At 39.6% G+C, this 22072-nt stretch overlaps 1 protein-coding gene across 14 annotated transcripts in view; it reads right to left on the reverse strand.

Moving 5' to 3' along the window:
* Positions 1–22072, reverse strand: part of SLC4A4 (solute carrier family 4 member 4) — a 328597-nt gene that overhangs the window by 82998 nt on the left and 223527 nt on the right. For 6 of the 14 annotated variants that reach the window (XM_075351257.1, XM_075351249.1, XM_075351274.1 and 3 more), the window contains exons 8-11: positions 21511–21567; positions 16714–16812; positions 12882–12958; positions 1146–1178 (exon numbers count right to left, since the gene is read on the reverse strand). In XM_075351257.1, coding sequence (XP_075207372.1) covers positions 1146–1178; positions 12882–12958; positions 16714–16812; positions 21511–21567 — 266 coding nt within the window. The remainder of the gene's footprint in view (positions 1–1145; positions 1179–12881; positions 12959–16713; positions 16813–21510; positions 21568–22072) is intronic. The other 8 variants (XM_075351320.1, XM_075351313.1, XM_075351328.1 and 5 more) reach the window with 4 other exon arrangements.

Raw genomic sequence — 22072 nt, forward strand, 5'->3', positions numbered from 1 at the left:
TTACTTGTATTATTTTAATGGACAAAATATTTGTTGCTTCCTTTGCCCTTTCCCTTATTTTAGTTTTACCTCTATTTTAGTGCCCATAATCATTTCCCTGTACATACTGTCACACAATGTGGAAAAAAAAATGGTTGAAACTTTGGGAATATAATCTGCTTACCTATTACTAAAACAAATAAAATAAAAATATATTCAAGCATTATATTAGCTTTTGGATTTACATCATTGTGCTAGGATCAATGGAAAACTTACGTACAGGCTGATGCACTTACTGTGCACAAAACGATCATTGTTTGCATCTATGTATTGCTGACATAATGGATGCCACAATTTTTGCACTGTCAGGGCAAATCAAGAGAAATCAAATCCATGGAGAAGGTTTTTTTTTTTCAATAAATGGAATAAATATTAATGGAAAAAACAATATATATGTTCTTCTTCACAAACCAGAGAAACAAAAAGTGCTGAAAAGTGCATATGTAGCACTAAAGCAACTACGGTAACTAAAACCCCAGCATAGAAGCGTTATACAAACAGGGACATTGGTGGAAATAAAAAAAGTGAAAAAAACTACAGGTGCTGGGTATATCAGTGTAATTCTAAAAATAAAGTATAAAGGGTTACTCAAGTACACTATAAATAAAGTTCTTGGGGATTCTTGGGACCTTAGTTGTAGTAATGGTAGACAGCCTTACAGCAGCATTTCAGAAACTAAGGCTGTGTTTACACTGGCCGACCCCTGGCTGATGACTACTGATCAGCTACGTAGAAGCCAATTAGAAAGAAAGATGATATTTAAGCAAGTGTAAAAATCATTTCACTTGATAAATCAGCATTTTGCTCTTTGTTCACTCGGGTGATTGGCAGCCAGTTTAGACAGAATGGTTTTTGGGAAAAGGCCCTCCTAGGAACACTTGTTCCCTATGATTGGCCAGCCTTTGGACAACAGTGACTCTTTCTATAAAAAAAATTAAATAAATGGTGGCGGACCCTTTGTCCTAATCTCATCCAATGCCACTGTTCACATACTTTGCCTTCTAACCTTTATTTATAGGCTCTTGGAGAATCCCTTTAATACCCTACTCCATCTTGTTCACCCTGCCTCTGGTTACCATGCAGTGCCAACATGCATATTCTCTCACCTGTTTCTGCTTGACAAGATGACATTTGTAGGCCTAGAAAATGTCACAATTTAGCTATAGCATATATTACAGTAATAGAAGAAGTCCAAAAAACACAAGAGCGTATCATTTTAGTCTTAGATCAGTGGACCACATGATCATAAGGAAAACATTTATTCCCTTTGGAAGACATGATCTCAACCTATGAACTGAAGAATGGAAGATACTGATCTACTGCTCAAAAACATAGAACTGAAATCTTGAACACCATAAGGAGCAACTATTTCCTAAATAGGTGAAATTGTTACCGAAAAACATGTCCTCCCTACTGTCATGGTGAATATGGTCTCTGATCTGCATGTAGAATGGTACAGAGCAGGAGGATCTGAGCAGATTGATAGACATTTTTGTGGGAAACGTTTCAGTAAGGCTCCTTTCAAATTGCGTTTTGCCTTACGTTCACAGGTCCAATCAGGGCATCCGTCCAAACTGCCCCTCCACCACTCTGCAAAGCGTAGTTGACTACGTTCGGGTGTCTGTCTGCAGAAAATGTATATGTGCAAAAATGGTGCAAGACAGAGTACACGCTAATGTAGAGTGCTCAATTACAGTGAATGGCCCTGCCGACACATGTGTCCGAAACATGCTTTGCAGGGTGGGGGAGGGGCAGTTCGGACGGATGCCCTGACGGGACCTGTGAGCGTAAGACAAAACGCAATGTTAGAGTACTTCCTTTTATTCCCTGAAATCCCTGGTGTTGTATATATGTGAGTGCAGTGGGTGGTTCTATTCAATGATTGACAGTTTTCCCTGTATGACTGCCTGCAGAGATGGGGGTCTCTCACTATAAGGACTGCCCACTGGACTACTATGTATACAGACTAAAGGGATTTCATACACTAAAATAAAAGTTATATTGAATTTTTTCCAATAAAACTACCATTCTGCTCAGCTTTTCCTTCCATATGCTTGCCTGGTTCCCTTCATCTAGCTTAGATTATCTTTTCATAACCTTGTGAAATGCTGCACCTCCTAAAAATGGATGAATAAACTAACAACTAGGTGTTATCAATTCACTTGTCAAAGAGGTGTGTCCTTAAACAGTCTGATATTTTCCAATCAGATTCAGACTTTGTATGGACACACCCCTTTGACAAGGGGAATGGTAACACCCATTTATTTATACATATTTAGGAGGAATAGCAGAGGAACAGGACAAAAGATGCTGTAGAATTAGGGATGGTCGAATACCTAAAATATTCGGCTTCACGAATATCCGATGAATAGGTCGCCGCTATGGGAATATTCGATGCGCAATGTAAGTCTATGGGAAGCCCGAATAGTTGTTATTCGGGTTTCCCATAGACTTAGATTGCGCTTCGAATATTCGCGAATAGTCGAATAGCGGCAACCTATTCGGCAAATATTCGCGAAGCCGAATATTTGAGGTATTCGATCATCCCTATGTAGAATCCTTATTTCACAGTGAAAAATAGTATTTTCTAAAACAGACATGTGAGGAGAGCGGACAAGTCCTCCTTACTTAACTGTAATATTAGCACTCATTTTCTTATCTAATCTTACATTTTGTTTCTAAAATATTCAGTGTCACCGCACAAGACTTCTGGGAGGGAGCAAATATTTATGATACTTTATATTAAAATGCATTTAGCACATTAGATACAAACACATTTAGTGTAAACTATTAAAGACTCTGGATGTGTGAATAATTCTTCCCAGACTAACAGCAGCACTTTAGTGGAATCATAAATAAGCGTTGATATGGAAACACTTGATGAAAAAGCCTGCAAAAACAAATGCACGGAGACGTTTCATCTCTTCTTTTATAGCACTGTCTACCCTGACTCCACCAACGTATTCACATCTTTCCAAGAGTCTTTTGTATCTACAGGAGACTATTTGCACATCTCTGCCGGTTATAAATGAGCTGTCAGCATTCGGAGGCCACCATCAGGAATGAATTGCTACGTCCTACTACTTAGTAGTCCGGACTGTTTCAGGTTGTTGATACAGTAAGAAGAGTTACTACATCGGTGTTAGTCAAGCTATTAAAGAAAATCCTGAGATCCACTATTAACCTGCAGATAAAGGGTTATTAGTGTTATGAAGGTGTATTGAAAGTGCAGCACCTAGTAGAAAATGACGTATTTCTCCTGGGAGCAGCCAACTTTCAGTCATACAGGCCAATTACAGTCACTGCTAAGAGCTGTGAGAGCGGCGGCTGCAAGTATACCTCCACACTGACTGACAGATCACACTGTACTGGTGCATTGCAAAAATCAGTGCCAGGTTGTGCTCTCAGTGCTGTGAGCGATGGCTGTAATTATTCTGGGCATGCCTGTATGACTGAAAGTCACTAGGAGAAATAAAGTTAATTTTCTCCCAGGTGTTGCACTTTCAGTACAGCAGTCAGGTACCTTCATATAGCTATTAGCCTGCAGATTAGGCTGGGGCCACACGGGGATTACTGCGATCCCCTTGCATGAGACTCGGCTCGTGCTGGCAGTACAGCAGAGCCGAGTCTCATGCTTGTGTCCTTGCAACTGAGGTCCGTTCGTGCGAGCAGACCTCAGCTGCGGGGGGGCGGGCCGGCACTCAGGAGGGGAGGGAGGGATTTCTCTCCCTCTCTCCTGCGTAGTCAGCTATAGCCATTCTCGCATTGCACTAGCAGTACACCGGTGTACCGCGAGTGCAGTGCGATTTTTCTCTCGCCCCATTCACTTGAATGGCTGCGAGAGAAAGAGTCTCGGATTACAATCGCAGCATGCTGCGATTGTTTTCTCAGTCCGATTAGGGCTGAGAAAATAATCGCCCATGTGTGCTGACACACAGGCTAGAATTGGTCCGAGGGGAATGCGATGTTTTATCGCACTCCACTCGCACCGATTTTCTCGCCGTGTGGCTTAGCCCTTAGTCCTATATCTGCATCATTTAAAGTAACAAGTTCCCTTTAAAGGGAACCAGCCAACAGGTTTTTGCCCTATAAAGTAAAGGTAGAGCCATAATGACGCTAGGAAGCTGATTAAAATGATACCTTTAGCTGATAGATGTGAGTCATCATTGCAGAGTAATCTTTGTCCAAACATCCGAAAATTATGTCATTGGTCCAGTGGCATGAGCTTTGTGGGTCAAGTCTTCAGTGATGATTCCTCCTTGGCTGCCTGCCTCCCGTCTATTTAAATTTCTCCCCTCTGCCACCATGATTACCAATTTGGCCGACGGGTTGTTACGTTTTCCTACAACCCTTCAATAAAATGGCGCCGGAATCAGCGCATGCTTGCACCATGATCTCCAACACTATTTTATTGAAGACACTGTAAAGACAAAGCGGCGGCGGCACATGCGCAGATTGAATATTTTTTATCAGCTCTTGTGCCGCTGCTGTTCATAGTCATCTTCTCAGTGTCATAAGTAAAATGGTGCTGGAAATCGCAGTACGCGCATGCGCTGATTCTAGCACCATTTTATTGAACAGTTGGAGAAAAATGTATAAATAATACTGCGCACATGCCGGCCATAGTGTTAATCGTGGCAGCAGAGGGGAGAATTTTAAATAGAGGAGAGGCAGGCAGCCAGGGGAGAAATCATTACTGAAGACCCGATCCACGAAGTCCCACCCCACTGCACCAATGACGTCATTTTCGGATGTTTGAACAAAGATTACTCTACAATCAAGACTCAGATTTTTCAACTAAAGATATCATTTTATTCAACGTCCTGGCGCCATTATGACACTACCTTAAGTTCATAGGACAAAAACCGGGTGGCTGGTTCCATTGGTGAATGTGATTTGAGTACAGACCCGGCCACGGGTCTCCTGACTCATACTTGACAGGTTCATAGGCTTTTACGAGTCTGATGAGTTCAGCTCGGGAGACCCGCTGCCAGGCCGTGCAATGCAGTCTGTATTCAGAATGCTTCACACATCTAAATTTTCCCTAAATCTGTAAAGGCCACTAGTGCAATCCCTGCACATATATTTTCACGTCAATGTATTTATTCATTATTACTGCTGATTACATAATTGTCCCAATTCATTTGTGGTTGTTACTATTTAGACACTGTAGTAAAAGCCTCTGCTTTTGAGTGTAAACATTCCTATTTATATCCAACCCTGACTATGTCTGCACTGGGCTGTGGAATATAATAGCGCTATATTAATAAAAAAAAAAATAAAAAGAAAGAAATGTCTAGAAAATGTGCGTTTTCACTCACAGACATCAATCAGACATGGTGACAATGATGCAGAATAGAAGCACAAGTTAATTAGAAAAGGAAAAACTTTCCATTACACGAAGCTGCACTGTTATTTACATAAAAAACTGAATATCCCGCCAAGAGGAATTCTGAGAAATGAGACGTTTCATATCTATAGCAAATATTATCATGTCCCTGTCTCCTTATAGTTACAACAAAACTAAAAATATCTGTATGAGAATGCGGCACGACATTAATCTGCGCTGATTCCCTTCTTCATTTGTGCCTCCGGATCACATTATAAAACCTCAGCTTCTCTAGGAGAGCTAGATGTGCTTTGTTCAGAGCTGAGTGGAAAAAGAAAGTCTGCAGGAAGGTTAAAGAAAGTAGAGAACCACAGTAATATCATCTGTACAGCAAAAGAAAGTACAGGACCACAGTAATATCATCTGCACAGAAAAAGAAAGTACAGGACCAAAGTAATATCATCTGTACAGCAAAAGAAAGTACAGGACCACAGTAATATCATCGGTACAGAAAAAGAAAGTACAAGGCCATAGTAATGTCATCTGTACAGAAAAAGAAAGTACAGGACTACAGTAATATCATCTGTACAGAAATATAAAGTACAGGACCATAGTAATATCATCTGTACAGAAAAAGAAAGTACAGAACCACAGTAATATCATCGGTACAGAAAAAGAAAGTACAGAACCACAGTAATATCATCTCTACAGAAAAAGAAAGTACAGGACCACAGTAATATCGTCTGTATAGAAAAAGAAAGTACAGGACCATAGTAGTATCATCTGTACAGAAAAAGAAAATACAGGACCACAGTAATATCATCTGCACCGAAAAAGAAAGTACAGGACCACAGTAATATCATCTCTACAGAAAAAGAAAGTACAGGTCCACAGTAATATCGTCTGTACAGAAAAAAAAAGTACAGGACCATAATAATATCATCTGCACAGAAACAGAAAGTACAGGGCCATAGTAATGTCATCTGTACAGAAATATAAAGTACAGGACCATAGTAATATCATCTGTACAGAAAAAGAAAGTACAGAACCACAGTGATATCATCTGTACAGACAAAAGAAAGTACAGAACCATAGTAATATCATCTGTACAGAAAAAGAAAATACAGGACCACAGTAATATTATCTGCACAGAAAAAGAAAGTACAGGACTACAGTAATATCATCTCTAGAGAAAAAGAAAGTACAGGACCATAGTAATATCTTCTGTACAGAAAAATAAAGTACAGGACCAGAGTAATATCATCTGCACAGAAAAAGAAAGTACAAGGCCATAGTAATGTCATCTGTACAGAAAAAGAAAGTACAGGACTACAGTAATATCATCTGTACAGAAATAGAAAGTACAGAACCACAGTGATATCATCTGTACAGACAAAAGAAAGTACAGAACCATAGTAATATCATCTGTACAGAAAAAGAAAGTACAGGAACACAGTAATATTATCTCTATAGAAAGAGAAAGAACAGGACCACAGTAATATCATCTGTACAGAAAAAGAAAGCACAGGACAACAGTAATATCTGTACAAAATAAGAAAGTACAGAACCATAGTAATATCTGTACAGAAAAAGAAAGTACAGGACTACAGTAATATCATCTGTACAGAAAAGGAAAGTACAGGGCCACAGTAATATGATCTGTACAGAATAAAAAACAGAAAAAGAAAGCACAGGACCACAGTAATATAATCTGTATAGAAAAAGAAAGTACAGGACCACAGTAATATAATCTGTACAGAAAAAGAAAGTACAGGACCACAGTAATATCATCTGTACAGCAAAAGAAAGTACAGGACAACAGTAATATCTTCTGTACAGAAAAAGAAAGTATAGGACCACAGTAATATAATCTGTACAGAAAAAGAAAGTACAGGACCACAGTAATATAATCTGTACAGAAAAAGAAAGTACAGGACCACAGTAATATAATCTGTACAGAAAAAGAAAGTATAGGACCACAGTAATATAATCTGTACAGAAAAAGAAAGTAGAGAACCACAGTAATATCATCTGTACAGCAAAAGAAAGTACAGGACCACAGTAATATCATCTGCACAGAAAAAGAAAGTACAGGACCACAGTAATATCATCTGTACAGCAAAAGAAAGTACAGGACAACAGTAATATCTTCTGTACAGAAAAAGAAAGTATAGGACCACAGTAATATAATCTGTACAGAAAAAGAAAGTACAGGACCACAGTAATATAATCTGTACAGAAAAAGAAAGTACAGGACCATAGTAGTATCATCTGTACAGAAAAAGAAAATACAGGACCACAGTAATATCATCTGAAAGTACAGGACCAAAGTAATATCATCTCTACAGAAAAAGAAAGTACAGGTCCACAGTAATATCGTCTGTACAGAAAAAGAAAGTCCAGGACCATAATAATATCATCTGCACAGAAACAGAAAGTACAGGGCCATAGTAATGTCATCTGTACAGAAATATAAAGTACAGGACCATAGTAATATCATCTGTACAGAAAAAGAAAGTACAGAACCATAGTAATATCATCTGTACAGACAAAAGAAAGTACAGAACCATAGTAATATCATCTGTACAGAAAAAGAAAATACAGGACCACAGTAATATTATCTGCACAGAAAAAGAAAGTACAGGACCACAGTAATATCATCTCTAGAGAAAAAGAAAGTACAGGACCATAGTAATATCTTCTGTACAGAAAAATAAAGTACAGGACCACAGTAATATCATCTCTAGAGAAAAAGAAAGTACAGGACCATAGTAATATCTTCTGTACAGAAAAATAAAGTACAGGACCACAGTAATATCATCTATACAGAAAAAGAAAGTATAGGACCACAGGGATTTCATCTGTACAGAAATACAAAGTAAAGGAACACAGTAATATCGTCTGTACAGAAAAAGAAAGTACAGGACCACAGTAATGTCATCTCTACAGAAACTCTAGGAATGAGCCGAAGAATTAAAGTAATATACATATGTAGTAGAAAGAACTCTATTCACAGACAGTTCCTTTCAGATGCACCTGTTTCATACTTTTAGGAAATTTCTTATTTTATATAGATTGAGTTACAAATCCTAGTTGCCGTAGAAACAACATAAAACGGAGACAGTATAGGACTGTCATCAGTCCACTACAGCACCAAAAAAAATGAAAAACCACTGGGAGTCTGTCAGCGCACAAATGAGTGTTCAAAGCAAGAAGAGTATAGATATCGTAGCAGAGTTAAGATACTGCCTTTGTATGTACACAGTGAATCAAATATATTGTGTCCACTACTGCTCACAGAGAGGGATTTGGATCTCACTCCTGCACAGCAGACCACCGGGGGATTCACCTGTTCCGCTGTGGGATAGTCTGAGTTGGGTTGTTAAAGGGGATTGAACTGCCTGGTCATGCAAAGGATATATACTTCAATATATTGAACACAGAATGATGTCTGAAAAAGAAGCAGATTTCGATACAAAAAACAATATTTTTATTACTCCAATGTCCCTACAGAGTGCTATGCTTGGTTTGAACAGTCATTTTTTTGCTGACAGGCTCCATTTACAGTACCACTGTGTAAGGAGGTGTAAGGCTCAGCTGCCCCTGTCCTGCAAACCACTGCCTATTGGAGTAAATGTGATATTGTATTTTAGTGGGTAATGTGGCCACCTAGTGGCCGGGTTTTGAATAACTTCCCTTAGTCTTGCTAGGTAGGGATTGGGTTAAAGGTTTATTAGACATTCTCTTTGGGGTGGCATTTGAGTAAGTAGAAGATAAGCAGCAGCCAAGTTTTAGTTAGTCATGAAGGAGAGTTAATACAGTAAAGCTGCATCTGTGGAATGTGTGGCGAGTTTAGTGGACCCAAGTCACTTTGGCCGGACCCTCTGGGTCAACCCCGGGCCCTGGACATGAGTAGTCCGTTGTCCACATGTCACCAGGTCAGGACTTTAAGGAGCCCGTCCCCGTGGAAAGCAGCTGTCACTCTCTGGTGTTCCAGGTAGAAGACTCCAGCAATGGAGAGTCAGGCAAAAAGGTCCCGTACTACATAGTGAACGAGCTGCGTGCCACAGCTGTCTCAATAGTTTTTCTGAAGCTAAATCCCTGTGGGTAGGACAAGACAGTACTGCAAGGACTATTAGACTATACTAGGAGGCTTCATGAAGTTAGTTGGTAGAATGAGATTATCGGAACCAGGCACAGTGTGCACTTAAAGTGTTATTGATGGAATATTGTGCTGCCCTTGTAACGTTAAAAAGTGCCCGTAATGTATCTGCTTTGCATGTGTTACGTGATTGTTCCACTAAAGAACTGATTCTTAAGAATCTGGACTCCGTGTCTGAAGTGTTCTTGAAAGAATGTGATCAGCACTTAATCCTTTGCAATGCGGAGGTGGACATGGCGCGGACTGCAGGACTGTGCAGCCCACCGCCCGTGACTATAACAAACCCACACCACCCCTGCAACAACTGCAGTGTTTTTTTATTGCACCTCTGCAGTGATGATTTAAATGTATGTCCCTTGCCCACTGTCTTATACTCACCTTCTGGTGTCTTCATCTTCTACCGCCGCTCCATCAGGCTTCGGCTGTTTGTAACCTGACACCAGTTCCAGTGTTTCATGGAGCGCGCTGCAAGTTACAAGTCAGTACAACTCAATGAGAGCCTCATTCTGGCCTTATTCTGGCTCTCATAGAGTTGCAGTGAGACTGCGTGATGTAACTTCTGACATCCAGTCAGTCAGAAGATATGGGTGTATGGAGATAAGGTATGCACACCAGTGACTATGTAAGGGGAATACATGAAATAGCAGAAACTGCTGTGTGAATACTGACTTGAAAAATCCAATAGCTTGTGTGTGTCCTCTCATGCAGTTAAAAAACCTACCGTGTATGGGAAGCTGAGACCCAGGCTATTTATGCGTATGATATGGATTGGCAATAGGTGTGGTTGGGAAGGGTTCACAATATCATACGCATAAATAGCCTGGGTCTCAGCTTCCCACACACAAGCTAGGGACCCCATCGTAGAGAAATACTTTGGCGTAGTGTTGGGGCTCTATTGCATTGATCAATTCAGTAGCTAAATTTCTCTTGATTCATATGTTCATGGCAGTAATGCAGATTCCATTTTTCACATATTCACTCTTGCATATAGCTATTGGATTTTTCAAGTCAGTATTCACACAGCAGTTTCTGCTATTTCATGTATTCCCCTTACATAGTCACTGGTGTGCATACCTTATCTCCCCATAGTGATGTTTTTTTAGGTTTTTGCACCCAGTTCGGACTTAGAATGGTGTTCCAAACGTTATTCCTATTTGTTAGTATTTTTTCGTTTGTGAACCCTCCCCAACCACACCTATTGCCAATCCATATCATACGCATAAATAGCCTGGGTCTCAGCTTCCCATACAGGGTAGGTTTTTTAACTGCATGAGAGGACACACACAAGCTAGGGACCCCAACGTAGAGAAATACTTTGGCGTAGTGTTGGGGCTCTATTGCATTGATCAATTCAGTAGCTAAATTTCTCTTGATTCATATGTTCATGGCAGTAATGCAGATTCCATTTTTCACATATTCACTCTTGCATATAGCTATTGGATTTTTCAAGTCAGTATTCACACAGCAGTTTCTGCTATTTCATGTATTCCCCTTACATAGTCACTGGTGTGCATACCTTATCTCCCCATAGTGATGTTTTTTTAGGTTTTTGCACCCAGTTCGGACTTAGAATGGTGTTCCAAACGTTATTCCTATTTTTTAGAAGATATGGGTGTGGCACTGTGAGGCTCTGGTTGGCGCTACATGGGCACAAAATGGCGCTGCTAGACTGGAGTGATGTCAGTAAAAGGTGAAGCTGTCAGAAGGTAAGTATAAGACAGGGGGCAGGGGACTTACTTAAAGCACCGATCTAGTACTAAAAGAAAAAAAAAATTGCTGCAATGGTGTTATACATAAATGCGTATCCATATTCTGATAATCTCCAGATCTATCTATGCAGCTATGTGTGAATGATAATGTTATAATTAGGGATGATCGAATACTTCGATTATTCGGCTTTGCGAAAATTTTCCGAATACCTCTTCGATATTCGACTATTCGATGCGCAATGTAAGTCTCTGGGAAGCCCGAATAGTACTGAATAGTTGTTATTCGGGTTTCCCATAGACTTACATTGTGCATCGAATATTCGCGAATAGTCGAATAGCGGCGAGGTATTCGGAAAATATTCACGAAGCCAAATAATCGAAGTATTCGATCATCCCTAATTATAATCCCATTGTGTTTTACCTTGGCTCGTGTTAGCAGTGCAGGACATTCTCCTTTGCCTTTCTCCTGGCCCATACACAATCAGCTTTCCGGCTGCTTTATTCTCTATGTGATATATGAGAGCCATGCTGCTTAGTGCTTATAATCGGATTATGGAAAGCAGTCTTTCAGCAGCTGCCTCCATCTCTGAAGGTGAAATAATTTCACCTACAGTAACACCTATGGCATGTAAAATCTATCGACATGACCTCACTTTACCTATGCTATTAAAGACCGGCACCAAATCTCAGCTGTAGAGGATCAAATTGAACCAAAATTCGAAAATTCTCCCTGCCATAAACTGGTACCAGATCAGATCACACATGGCATTAAAGGGGTGATCCGGTCTACAATGATAAGTCTGCAGTCACTATGTGTCACTCTATGTGACTGCAGACTTATAAATCCTGCCAGCGCACACACAGCGGTTCCATGTCCATGGGCATCTCTCCATTTAAATAGGGACTATAAAACCCTATTCTAGTTATCAGGCCATAGTGATCAGTAAGTTACACCTATTCTAGATAATTGATAATTTGCCATGTGCTGTTTTTTAAGCTGCATTTACACTGATTGATAACTGTGAATATATGTTCTTATAAGCACTCGTTTTACAATAATCTTGCAGTGTAAACAGGCAAAAGATCACCCTACGAATTAACAAAATGCTCATTCATTGGGTGAAATGATCTTTTGTGCAGCACCAAAGATCATCGTTCTCGGTGGTTTATCGTCAAGTGATTACACTTGAACTCATGTTGCCGAGAACAATGGCAACCTATGTGCACTGAGCGATCTATTACAAATGATTCAGAGCTCATCGTTTACTGCGGCCTGCCTGTGTAAACAGGCTATTAAACAACCACTAATTGGTAAGAGTTTACTGATCAGCCGCCGTTTAGTGCTGCTGGTCAATCTGTGTGCATGGACCTTTAGATTCTTGTACAGTGGTGATCTAGAGTGCCTCTGCGCAGAGAAAATCAGGTAAGGAGCCATAGTGATTAACCATAACCACTGCCCCTTCATTTTAGGATTCAGTGGGGGTCCCAAGAGATGGAATCCCACTCATGACTGATGACATATCCTAGAAATCATAACATAAAAGTCATATAACCGGAAAACCTCTTTAACTCTAATCCTGCCCAGCCATAAAACAGGCAATTGGATAAAATGTACGCTGTGGAGGTATATGTGTACACTTACTTGATCTTTGTCAGGCTTGTCTGAAACGTCATTCAGACTAGAAGACGTCATGTTTCGATGTGTCATTGTTGGGCTACCTGTAAACACAAGAAGTTATATTAGCCCACATCTCAAGGATTCAAAAATGCCCACTCGGTATATATAACATACAAAAGACGCAGGACAAAATCTAAGAAGGGAAAAGACGCTGTGCTCTACCGGACAAATAAAGCAGATTCTACAAGAATATGCCACAAACACAAAGCTATATCTATAAGTTACTCCAAATATTATTAAGCCTTGACCCGCTGTGCCTGTACATACAGGCACACATTTCCATATCCATATGACAGAAATAATATCTAGGCTAGTTCCATGGTGTACTTGGTTTTATTGGTATTTTGATGTGACATTGTAAGGGCAAAGACATAATCTATATTATATAGCAGCTTTCTCAAGTACAGACATGGCTCCCGTGAAAAGACCCCATGTGTGCTTACAGTGTGTGAGGTTACATAAAACTAAGAACGCGCTTTCTATGCATTTCAATACAAAAATAAAAATGGTTTCGCAGTAACAAATTACATATTTAATGCATATTGTGCATAGTAACAATGAGGCCGGCCTGCTGGGTAAATGTCATATGAACATATTGAGCTGTTTCAACCTAAATCGTCGCTCTTAACATTTTGCTCCTATACATTTAACAGTAAAAATAACAGCCTAGGCAAACATAATTGTTTTCAGGATATTAATAAACAGGAACGTGCATTTCTAAATAGTCTGTGACTAAGTTTAAGGCTGGAGAAAGCCCCAGGAGAGCTATTTTTCGCCCACCTCAGAAATAATAAAGGCAAGCGCAATCTGCATTTTTACAGCTGTAAATTCTAATTATTACAACTGTGCTCTTATCCTATAAAAGTAAAGCAAAACAGCGAGAAAGAATAAAGAATAGGACTCGATATAAACAGCTACATTCCCTTCCACCCCCAATCCACTTATACCTCAAGTTTACCATAGTCTTACTATTTTCACCCTGAATTTTAAGATTTTCATCACTTAGGACTTGTATATATGCTGTGCTCATAGCACTTAGTACAAAATGACTTCTAGATCAAATGCATTAACGTAGCTGTATTAACAGTTTGACACTCCACTATACGGCAAGATGACACTCAAACAGTACTCTATAGCCATATTGGACAAGTCTTATGGGTGTACTGATTAATAATAATAATGTTTATTTATATAGCACCAAACATATTCCGCAGCAACTTTACAATTCATAATTAATTAGGAATGTTGCGAAATAAAAAATAATTCAGATATTTTTAACACTTGAAGAGGTCTTATTTACTAAGGATTCTTCTTAATAGATGCTTTTAAGTAATAGCCTCCTCGAAAAAAACATCATGTTATTTTATGGTTTTTTAGAAAAATGTCCTCATTACTGCACTCTTCTGCCTGTCCATTATAATTGTCTATTTCCCGGGCAGTAAATATATGAACCTTCTGACAACATGGTTTTATGCCAGGCCAAGTAGATCCAATGTTATCACCCACCTGATTTGCTGCTTGTAATAAAACTAAATACATACATTCTAAAAACTACAGCAAAAAAAACATGATAGTTTCTAATAACAGTGTATGGCTCCAAAAATTGCTTGCTGGAGTTAAGCCACGTCCCAGAAGGGAGAGATTAAAAAGTAAAATTCTGCTAAATTCAGAACCTGAAATTTCAATTGATTTCTACTAAGCTGTTATAAGGTCCAAGGGATTGTCATACAAATCGGATGTCAACTAGAAAAGGTAAAAAGAAAACATTCAAGCTCCAGAGGCAAAATATTGTTATAGTTTCTAGTAAAAATGTAGGGCTCTGAAAGTTGGTAGCTGGAACTGACTAGCCTACTGGGTGAACAAGGTGAAAATGAAAACTTTACTCAACTCTGATCAAAAAGTCTATGTTTTACAATAGTTATTTCCAGGACCCGATCACAACTGTTGTTTGCAAGCCACTTGAGTGTTAGAACTGGTTTAACTACCTCAAAGTATGCAGTATTCATGTGAAGGATAGGCCATGAAGGATGGCCACTACTAAATCTAATATACCAATTAACATTATTTATTTCTTCCAAAGACCTTATAAAGGACCAAGGGACATTGATTATATGTTGAAGATAGCTGGATCAGGAAGATAAATAGGAAAGGGTTCTTTACAGTTGGAGCAGTCAGACTATGGAATGCCATACCGCAAGAGGTTGTAATGGCAGACACTATAAATGCATTTATAAAATGGCTGGATGCTTTTCTCACAACATATAGCATTTTTGGTTAGAAATCATCTAGTGGTAGAGAATGTGTAACTGGTGGATAAAGTTGAACTTGATGACCTAAGTCTTTCTTTTTTTCAACTCATGTATCTATGTAATTGAACAGTGGACCTTTAGGGTCAAAATATTGTGTCTACTCTTGACTCCTTAATGGGGTTGTCCTATAAACAACATTAAGCAATAACTGTTAAAGCTGTAGTACTGTCTCCCATTCTGTACTACTGTCCCTTATCCTGGGTCCCTTCCAGGTATATAGGTCCCCCATCCTGGGCCTATCCTATATATATGTTCCCCATTCTGGGCCTATCCTAATAAATATTTCCTTCATCTGGAGCCCTTTCCTGGTATATATGTGCCGGAACCTGGTATATATGTCCCCTATTCTGATATATATGCCCCCATCCTGGTATATATGTTCCCTGTTCTGCCTCTGCCTTACAAAACACCCAAAAAACATTCTATTCACCTTGCTCTGCTACCCTGCCGTGTCCTTTTTGATGTCGGCACAGGAGCCTGCAGCTGACATCGGCATGTGCTCCATGGTTCATGACATCACTGACATGCGCCCCCAGACTCTTGATTGGCTGGCAGAATGTATAGCAGTGCAAGTACCTGAATGGTCTCTGCACCGCTATACACTACAGCTGAATGTGCGTCCTCGGACACACAACCAGCTGAAGTAGGCACTGGGGTCAGTGGTCCCCCCTACAGCAAGGGCGACAGCGATCATTACACCCATGGTCAAAAGTCTCCTGTGTAAGTGGAGCAGTAGTGAGCATGTGTGAATAACACAGACAATGAATGGAGCAATGTTCACACATGCTCCTTATCATTTCATTCACACATGGGACTTTGGGACCTTCTTCTTTGTAATAGACAGGGGTCCTAATGTTTGTAAAACTAGCAAACATACATTTATTATCTACCCTGTAGATAACTTTCATATAACATTTATAGGACAAACCTTTTATCTTCCCAGTATTCTACGCACAAATCAAACTCATTCACCTATTCTTGTAAGTCAGATCTGTCACCAAAGTAGTACTCTCCAGGGCAAGAACTCAAACAGCACCACGGATCTCAGATACTACAGTAGGCTGCATCCCTGATCTTTTTTACATCTCCCAGAAGGCCAATTATAGATAAGCATCCCATTCATCTTATGGTAAAATCATTCATCAGTTTGTAATTATTAACTATGATTATATTAAAGAGGGTAAACCACTTGAATCTGGAGAGAAAGCTTGTTGACAACACATGAGATGTAATTGCAGATGAGCATCTATCTCTGCAGGTGTAAGCACAAATATGGCCAAGTGTTTTCTCCCGGGAACAATAGGCTGTTGAAATGACATAAGCCCTACTCTACCATGGGTTCAATTACAAAGGTGGCCCATAGAAGGCAGCATGTATAGAGGAAAATACATACAATTCTGCATGATCTACTATATTCATTCTAAATAAAGCTATGGTGTACCGATTATTCAACACATTTCCCACAACACACATTTCCCCCAACTTACTGCTGAGCCATCCCATGCTGGGGCTTCGCCGCACTCGGAGATCATCATCCGACATGCGGGTTGCCAGGCAGGGCACAGAGTTTTCTAGAGGACTGCGTGCTATTTTCGCAAGCGAAAAGCAGAAATTGTGGAAGCCGCGGCAGCAGGAAGAGCAAAAGGAAAGCAAAATAAAGGTGAGAAGAACAAGAGAGAGAGACAACTAAAGGCTTGAAAAGGAGCAGAGACCTAACAGTAAATGCATCAGGAATGATGGCTGCTCTAGGTACAGTCTAATAAATGATCCTACTCTAAAATGAGAACGTCACTAACAAAGAATGATGCCACAGCAGACTTATAGAATCCATTAGGTGCCCCTTCACTGCGCTAATCACTAGGGAGTTTTAAGATCAGACCCTCACAAGTCAAATTCTGATGGTAGGCCATAAATGTTAAAGCACTGAAAAACCCATTTACTAATTTTTAAAAGGGTTATCCAGTCTCAGAAGAATAGCAATGAGCACATTGTCATGAGTCCCCTATATTCCTCATGGGTGTAGGTGGTAACTTGACTGAATGTATATGATAAGTATATATGCAGGCACATGATGACTAGTCTCAATACCCGAGAAAGAGGGGAGCCAGCACGATCTGAAAATGGCATGCATCATATAAAAAGTGCAAATTCACAGATTTATTCCAACTGTACTGTAATATAAATGAGATTTTTAGCAAATAATTGATCAATTCTTTGAGCCACCCCTGCCAACGTCACGGCAAATCTCAATAGTGGGGTCCTACTCTATATTCTGTATTTCATGTGCCATGCGGCCTCATAGATAAAGTTAAAAGCAGAACCATAATGGAGCACACATACCTGTAACCTGTATATATAACCGCTTCTATGTTGCAAAAGAGGCAATTGTGGATAGAGGCCAGCCCAGGTCCCAGCATGTGGAGCAAGCTCTACACATACCAGGACTATATCAGAACTGACCCTCCCAGTGCCAGAGAGCAACCATTGATAAAGGCGGACCAGATCCAAGTATGGTGTACCATAATGGAGCACACATACCTGTAACCTGTATATATAACCGCTTCTATGTTGCAAAAGAGGCAATTGTGGATAGAGGCCAGCCCAGGTCCCAGCATGTGGAGCAAGCTCTACACATACCAGGACTATATCAGAACTGACCCTCCCAGTGCCAGACAGCAACCATTGATAAAGGCGGACCAGATCCAAGTATGGCACCATTCTTGGATCTGGTCCGCCTTTATCAATGGTTGCTGTTTGGCACTGGGAGGATCAGTTTTGATATAGTCCTGGTATGTGTAGGGCTTGCTCCACATGCTGGGACCTAGGCTGGTCTCTATCCACAATTGCCTTTTTTGCAACATGGAAGCGGCTATATACAGGTTACAGGTATGTGTGCTCCATTATGGTTCTGCTTTTAACTTTATCTAGGAGGCCGTATGGCACATGAAATACAGAATATAGAATAGGACCCCCCTATTGAGATTTGCCGTGACGTTGGCAGGGGTGGCTCAAAAAATTGATCAATTATTTGCTAAAAATCTCATTTTTTTTTTTATTACAGTACAGTTGGAATAAATCTGTGAATTTTCACTTTTTATATGATGCATGCCAATTTCAGATCGTGCTGGCTCCCTTTTTTTCTTTTTTTTTTTTCTTTTTTTTTTCTCAATACCCGAGAAGTAAAGTGAGATTATGTAATCGCAAAAATTCAAATCACAACCACATGGGGAATACAGGGAAATCATGACAGTGTACACATTGTCACAATCTCCAGTCACATTGAATGACAGCAGCCTTTTCTTTTGAAGCCCCTTTAAGCCGATTCTTAGCCGTATCTGTACTCTACTTACCGGTTTCCAAAAGGTGACTTCTAACTGCACATAACCACTTTAAGGAGGTTTTATCCACTTGTTTTAGTCTGTTATATTTGAGCTTGGGCTTATACAGTATATACATATAATATAATGTATATAGCTAGTAGGGAAATGAATGTAGCATGGAAAGAAATATACAGTTGTTGCATGTAAACCCAAGACCAATTTGGAGATGGCCTAAAAGGCATGCGAAGAACCTGTCAGTGGACATTTTCCTCCTTAAAAGTGAAGGGCTGTCCTCTCCTATGGTGTGTGGCTTAATCTGCACTTTGTCAATTACACGTTCTCGGGACAATATTATTAGCAGTCTCCATTCACTGGCATTGAGCAGATAATTTAAAAATGGTAAGAACACTTAGCAACCTAGCTGTCTTATGGATTACTCCTATTTAGCAGGAACTTGAACTGCCTACAGATTAGTGGGTCCAGATCCTGAGACCCATTGATTGTACATTAGCCCTCCAAGAAGTGCTCAGCAAACAGGAGCTAACAGCTTTATAGCTTATACTTTCCATTGAATCCATACTCCACGCCGTGTGCACACCCAAGCAGGTGTGTTGTGTACTTCTTGGGGGTCAGGTATGCAATTAATGGCCTCAGGACCTGTAATCTCACTCATGTGCAGTCAATTCAAGTGTCTGCTAAAGTGAGTCTAGTTACTCTTTAGATAAAAAAGATAGAGTATGCTGTATTTCTATAAAACCCCTTAAAGAGAACTTGTCATTAGACTTGTGCTGTCCGAACCACAAGCAGCATGAATGGGAGCCTGACAATAGTGCAGTCAGATGTGTTCACTTTGAAGCCCTGCAGCATTTTGGAGAAACCATAGTTTTGAAAGTTATTGGGGGCTATAGGAAGAGACCCGACTAGTCTGAAGTGAACCTCACCAGGCTTTTCCCTACCCAGCTCCATTTGATTGACAAGTTGCTCCCATTTGTATACATAAGGGGAGAAGCCAGCCAAGCATGTCATTGGCCTTTCAAATAGTTTTCTCTGAAATACAGCAGCATTTCAAAGTAAAACATACCTGATAGAAATCCAGGTTCTGCTTCATACTGCCTGTGGTTTGGGAGGCATGAATCTACTAACAGGTTCCCTTTAATTTATGGTTCTTTATCTTTCAGATTCCTGCACTTTAGTGAGAACCAGAAAGAGTTGAAAGGGTTTTTTCCGCAAACAAAATACATTTTAATGTTCAATTTAATCAATAGATCTTGGGATAATAATAAGTTCCACAATTGGATGTGATTAAAAAAAAATGTTCCTGTGCTGAGATAATCTTATATATGTGCCCCTGCTATGTACTGTGTAATGGCCGTGTCTGACCGTACAGGGACATGATTTGGTCATTCCACATCTTTTGGTCCGAGAGGAAGTAAAAATGTATAGAGACATTACAGCATGGGATCACAGCTGATTCTTTTTGTGAGGTAAAACATTTCCCTGTCTGTTTTTTAAAAATGTCTTACCTAAAAAAGAAATGTATTTCCAATCGCATACTGTAATTTCTGTCTAATTTTTTACTTCCTCCCTAGCCCAGGAGATGATCACACCATGTCCCTGTAGGGTGAGACACGGCAAATACACAACACATAGCAGGGGCCCATATATAAGATTATCTCAGCACATGAATATTTTTTTTTACCAACATCAAATTGTGGAACTTATTTTTATTCCAAGATCTTTTAACTAAAATTAACTTTGTTTATAGGAAAACTCCTTTAAGAGAAGTTTTGAAGCTGGCAAGGAGCAGAATAAAGTTTAAGGTTGGCAGGTAAAATCTGGATGGTAGGAGGAATTCATACCCACTGTATTTATTTCTCAGGCTAGTATGACTTGATCATTTCTTGCAGAGTAATAATGCTTCACTGAACTGTTTGGAGGCATTTTTTTTATAAGTAAATAAAACACTCTCATCAAAGATTTTATCCTTATTTATTGCAATCATATTATATAGCACTGTGTACATACAATTGCTAATTTTGCCTTTCTACACAGTTAATTCTCTTCTTTTACCTGTTCTATGTAGAAACAGGAAGTCTCTTTTCCCTCCATGAGTTTTCTCCCTATTCAACTACTGACCCAGCTGCTTCCCTCTCCCCCTGCCAGGGTATTTTGCAGTGGTGACTCATGCAAAAAAAAAAAGATTTCCTGTCTCTACTTAGTGCTTAGAAAGATTCAGCTAGTCTGTTATTAATCATATGATAGATCTAATGAAAAAGAGAAGAATTAACTGGGTGGATGGTCAAAATGAGCAATTATAAGCACAAAGTGCTATACAATATGATGACTGCAATATGTGAAGAGAATAAACATTGTGATGAAAGTATTTATTTAAATCTAATAATTGATTGAAAATCATATTAAAGATACATAGCATAATTTACAACTTTACTGGTCTAGAAGCTAAGCAAAATCAATAACAGAAAAGCAATTTGTGATATGCAACATGTAATGGTGACATACATGAATGGTCACTATTACAATCAACCCATGGATATGCAATAAGGCCATGCCAATAAATGAGTAACTGGATAGTGTCAGTAGGATAGGGGCACAGGATCCATAAATGTAAAATAAACAGTCATACATACTGTATACTTATACTATTTGAACATAAAAACGTATTTATGAGATCATATGATCACTATATGCAATGGGAATCATTGCACAGCATCATGCCATGTAAATGTAGCCAGGCCCATTGGCAGAAATATGGTTAATGGTATATATATATTTATGGAAATGGGTATGGTCAACCTGAGCTTACAACTTCTACATGCAGCTAAACATGTATGCCAGGCGGTGGAGACTGGACGGACACCCTACAAGCACAATCAAGGGTTCAGGCTGAAAACACCTTGAATGAAACAGACAAATGAGACAGCTTTGATGTGCCATGCTGTTCACCTGAAAGGAAGGAGTTTTTCATCAAGCCCTCCTCTCTCCCTCCTAAAGTGTTCACAACTTTAGAGGTTTAAGAAGGAAAGAAAATCTACAATTAGTATATAATGACATGTTAGAAAAGATGATAGCAGCTCTTAACACTGGGAAAATACAGCAATAATATTCCATCACCTTGTTGTATTACTTAGAGGGGTTTCCCACCATAAGATATTTTGTTGTTGTGGGTGGAGGGAAGCAAATCTTGCATGCACTGATGGTCTCTTGCCATTTAAATTAGTAGGAGATATAAAAACCACTGAAAGAATAAACATTGTTTATATCTCGCCCATTTCAGCGGGGATTTCACAGGAACGCTTCATGTAGCCAAAAAAAAGATAAATGCGAAGCAGTGCTCACCACAATATAATTTTTTTTTTCTTTTCCCAAATGGGAGTAACACAACATTGGACTAGAAGTGGGCTCCAGATTGGGCATGAGACCGTTTTGCGTCACTGGTGATGTTTCACCCGGCATATGGCTAAACTGCTCCATTTATGGCGGGAAACCATGATTGATGGATGTGTGA

The sequence above is a fragment of the Anomaloglossus baeobatrachus genome, chromosome 1 (assembly GCF_048569485.1).
Source record: "Anomaloglossus baeobatrachus isolate aAnoBae1 chromosome 1, aAnoBae1.hap1, whole genome shotgun sequence".
Taxonomy (NCBI): domain Eukaryota; kingdom Metazoa; phylum Chordata; class Amphibia; order Anura; family Aromobatidae; genus Anomaloglossus; species Anomaloglossus baeobatrachus.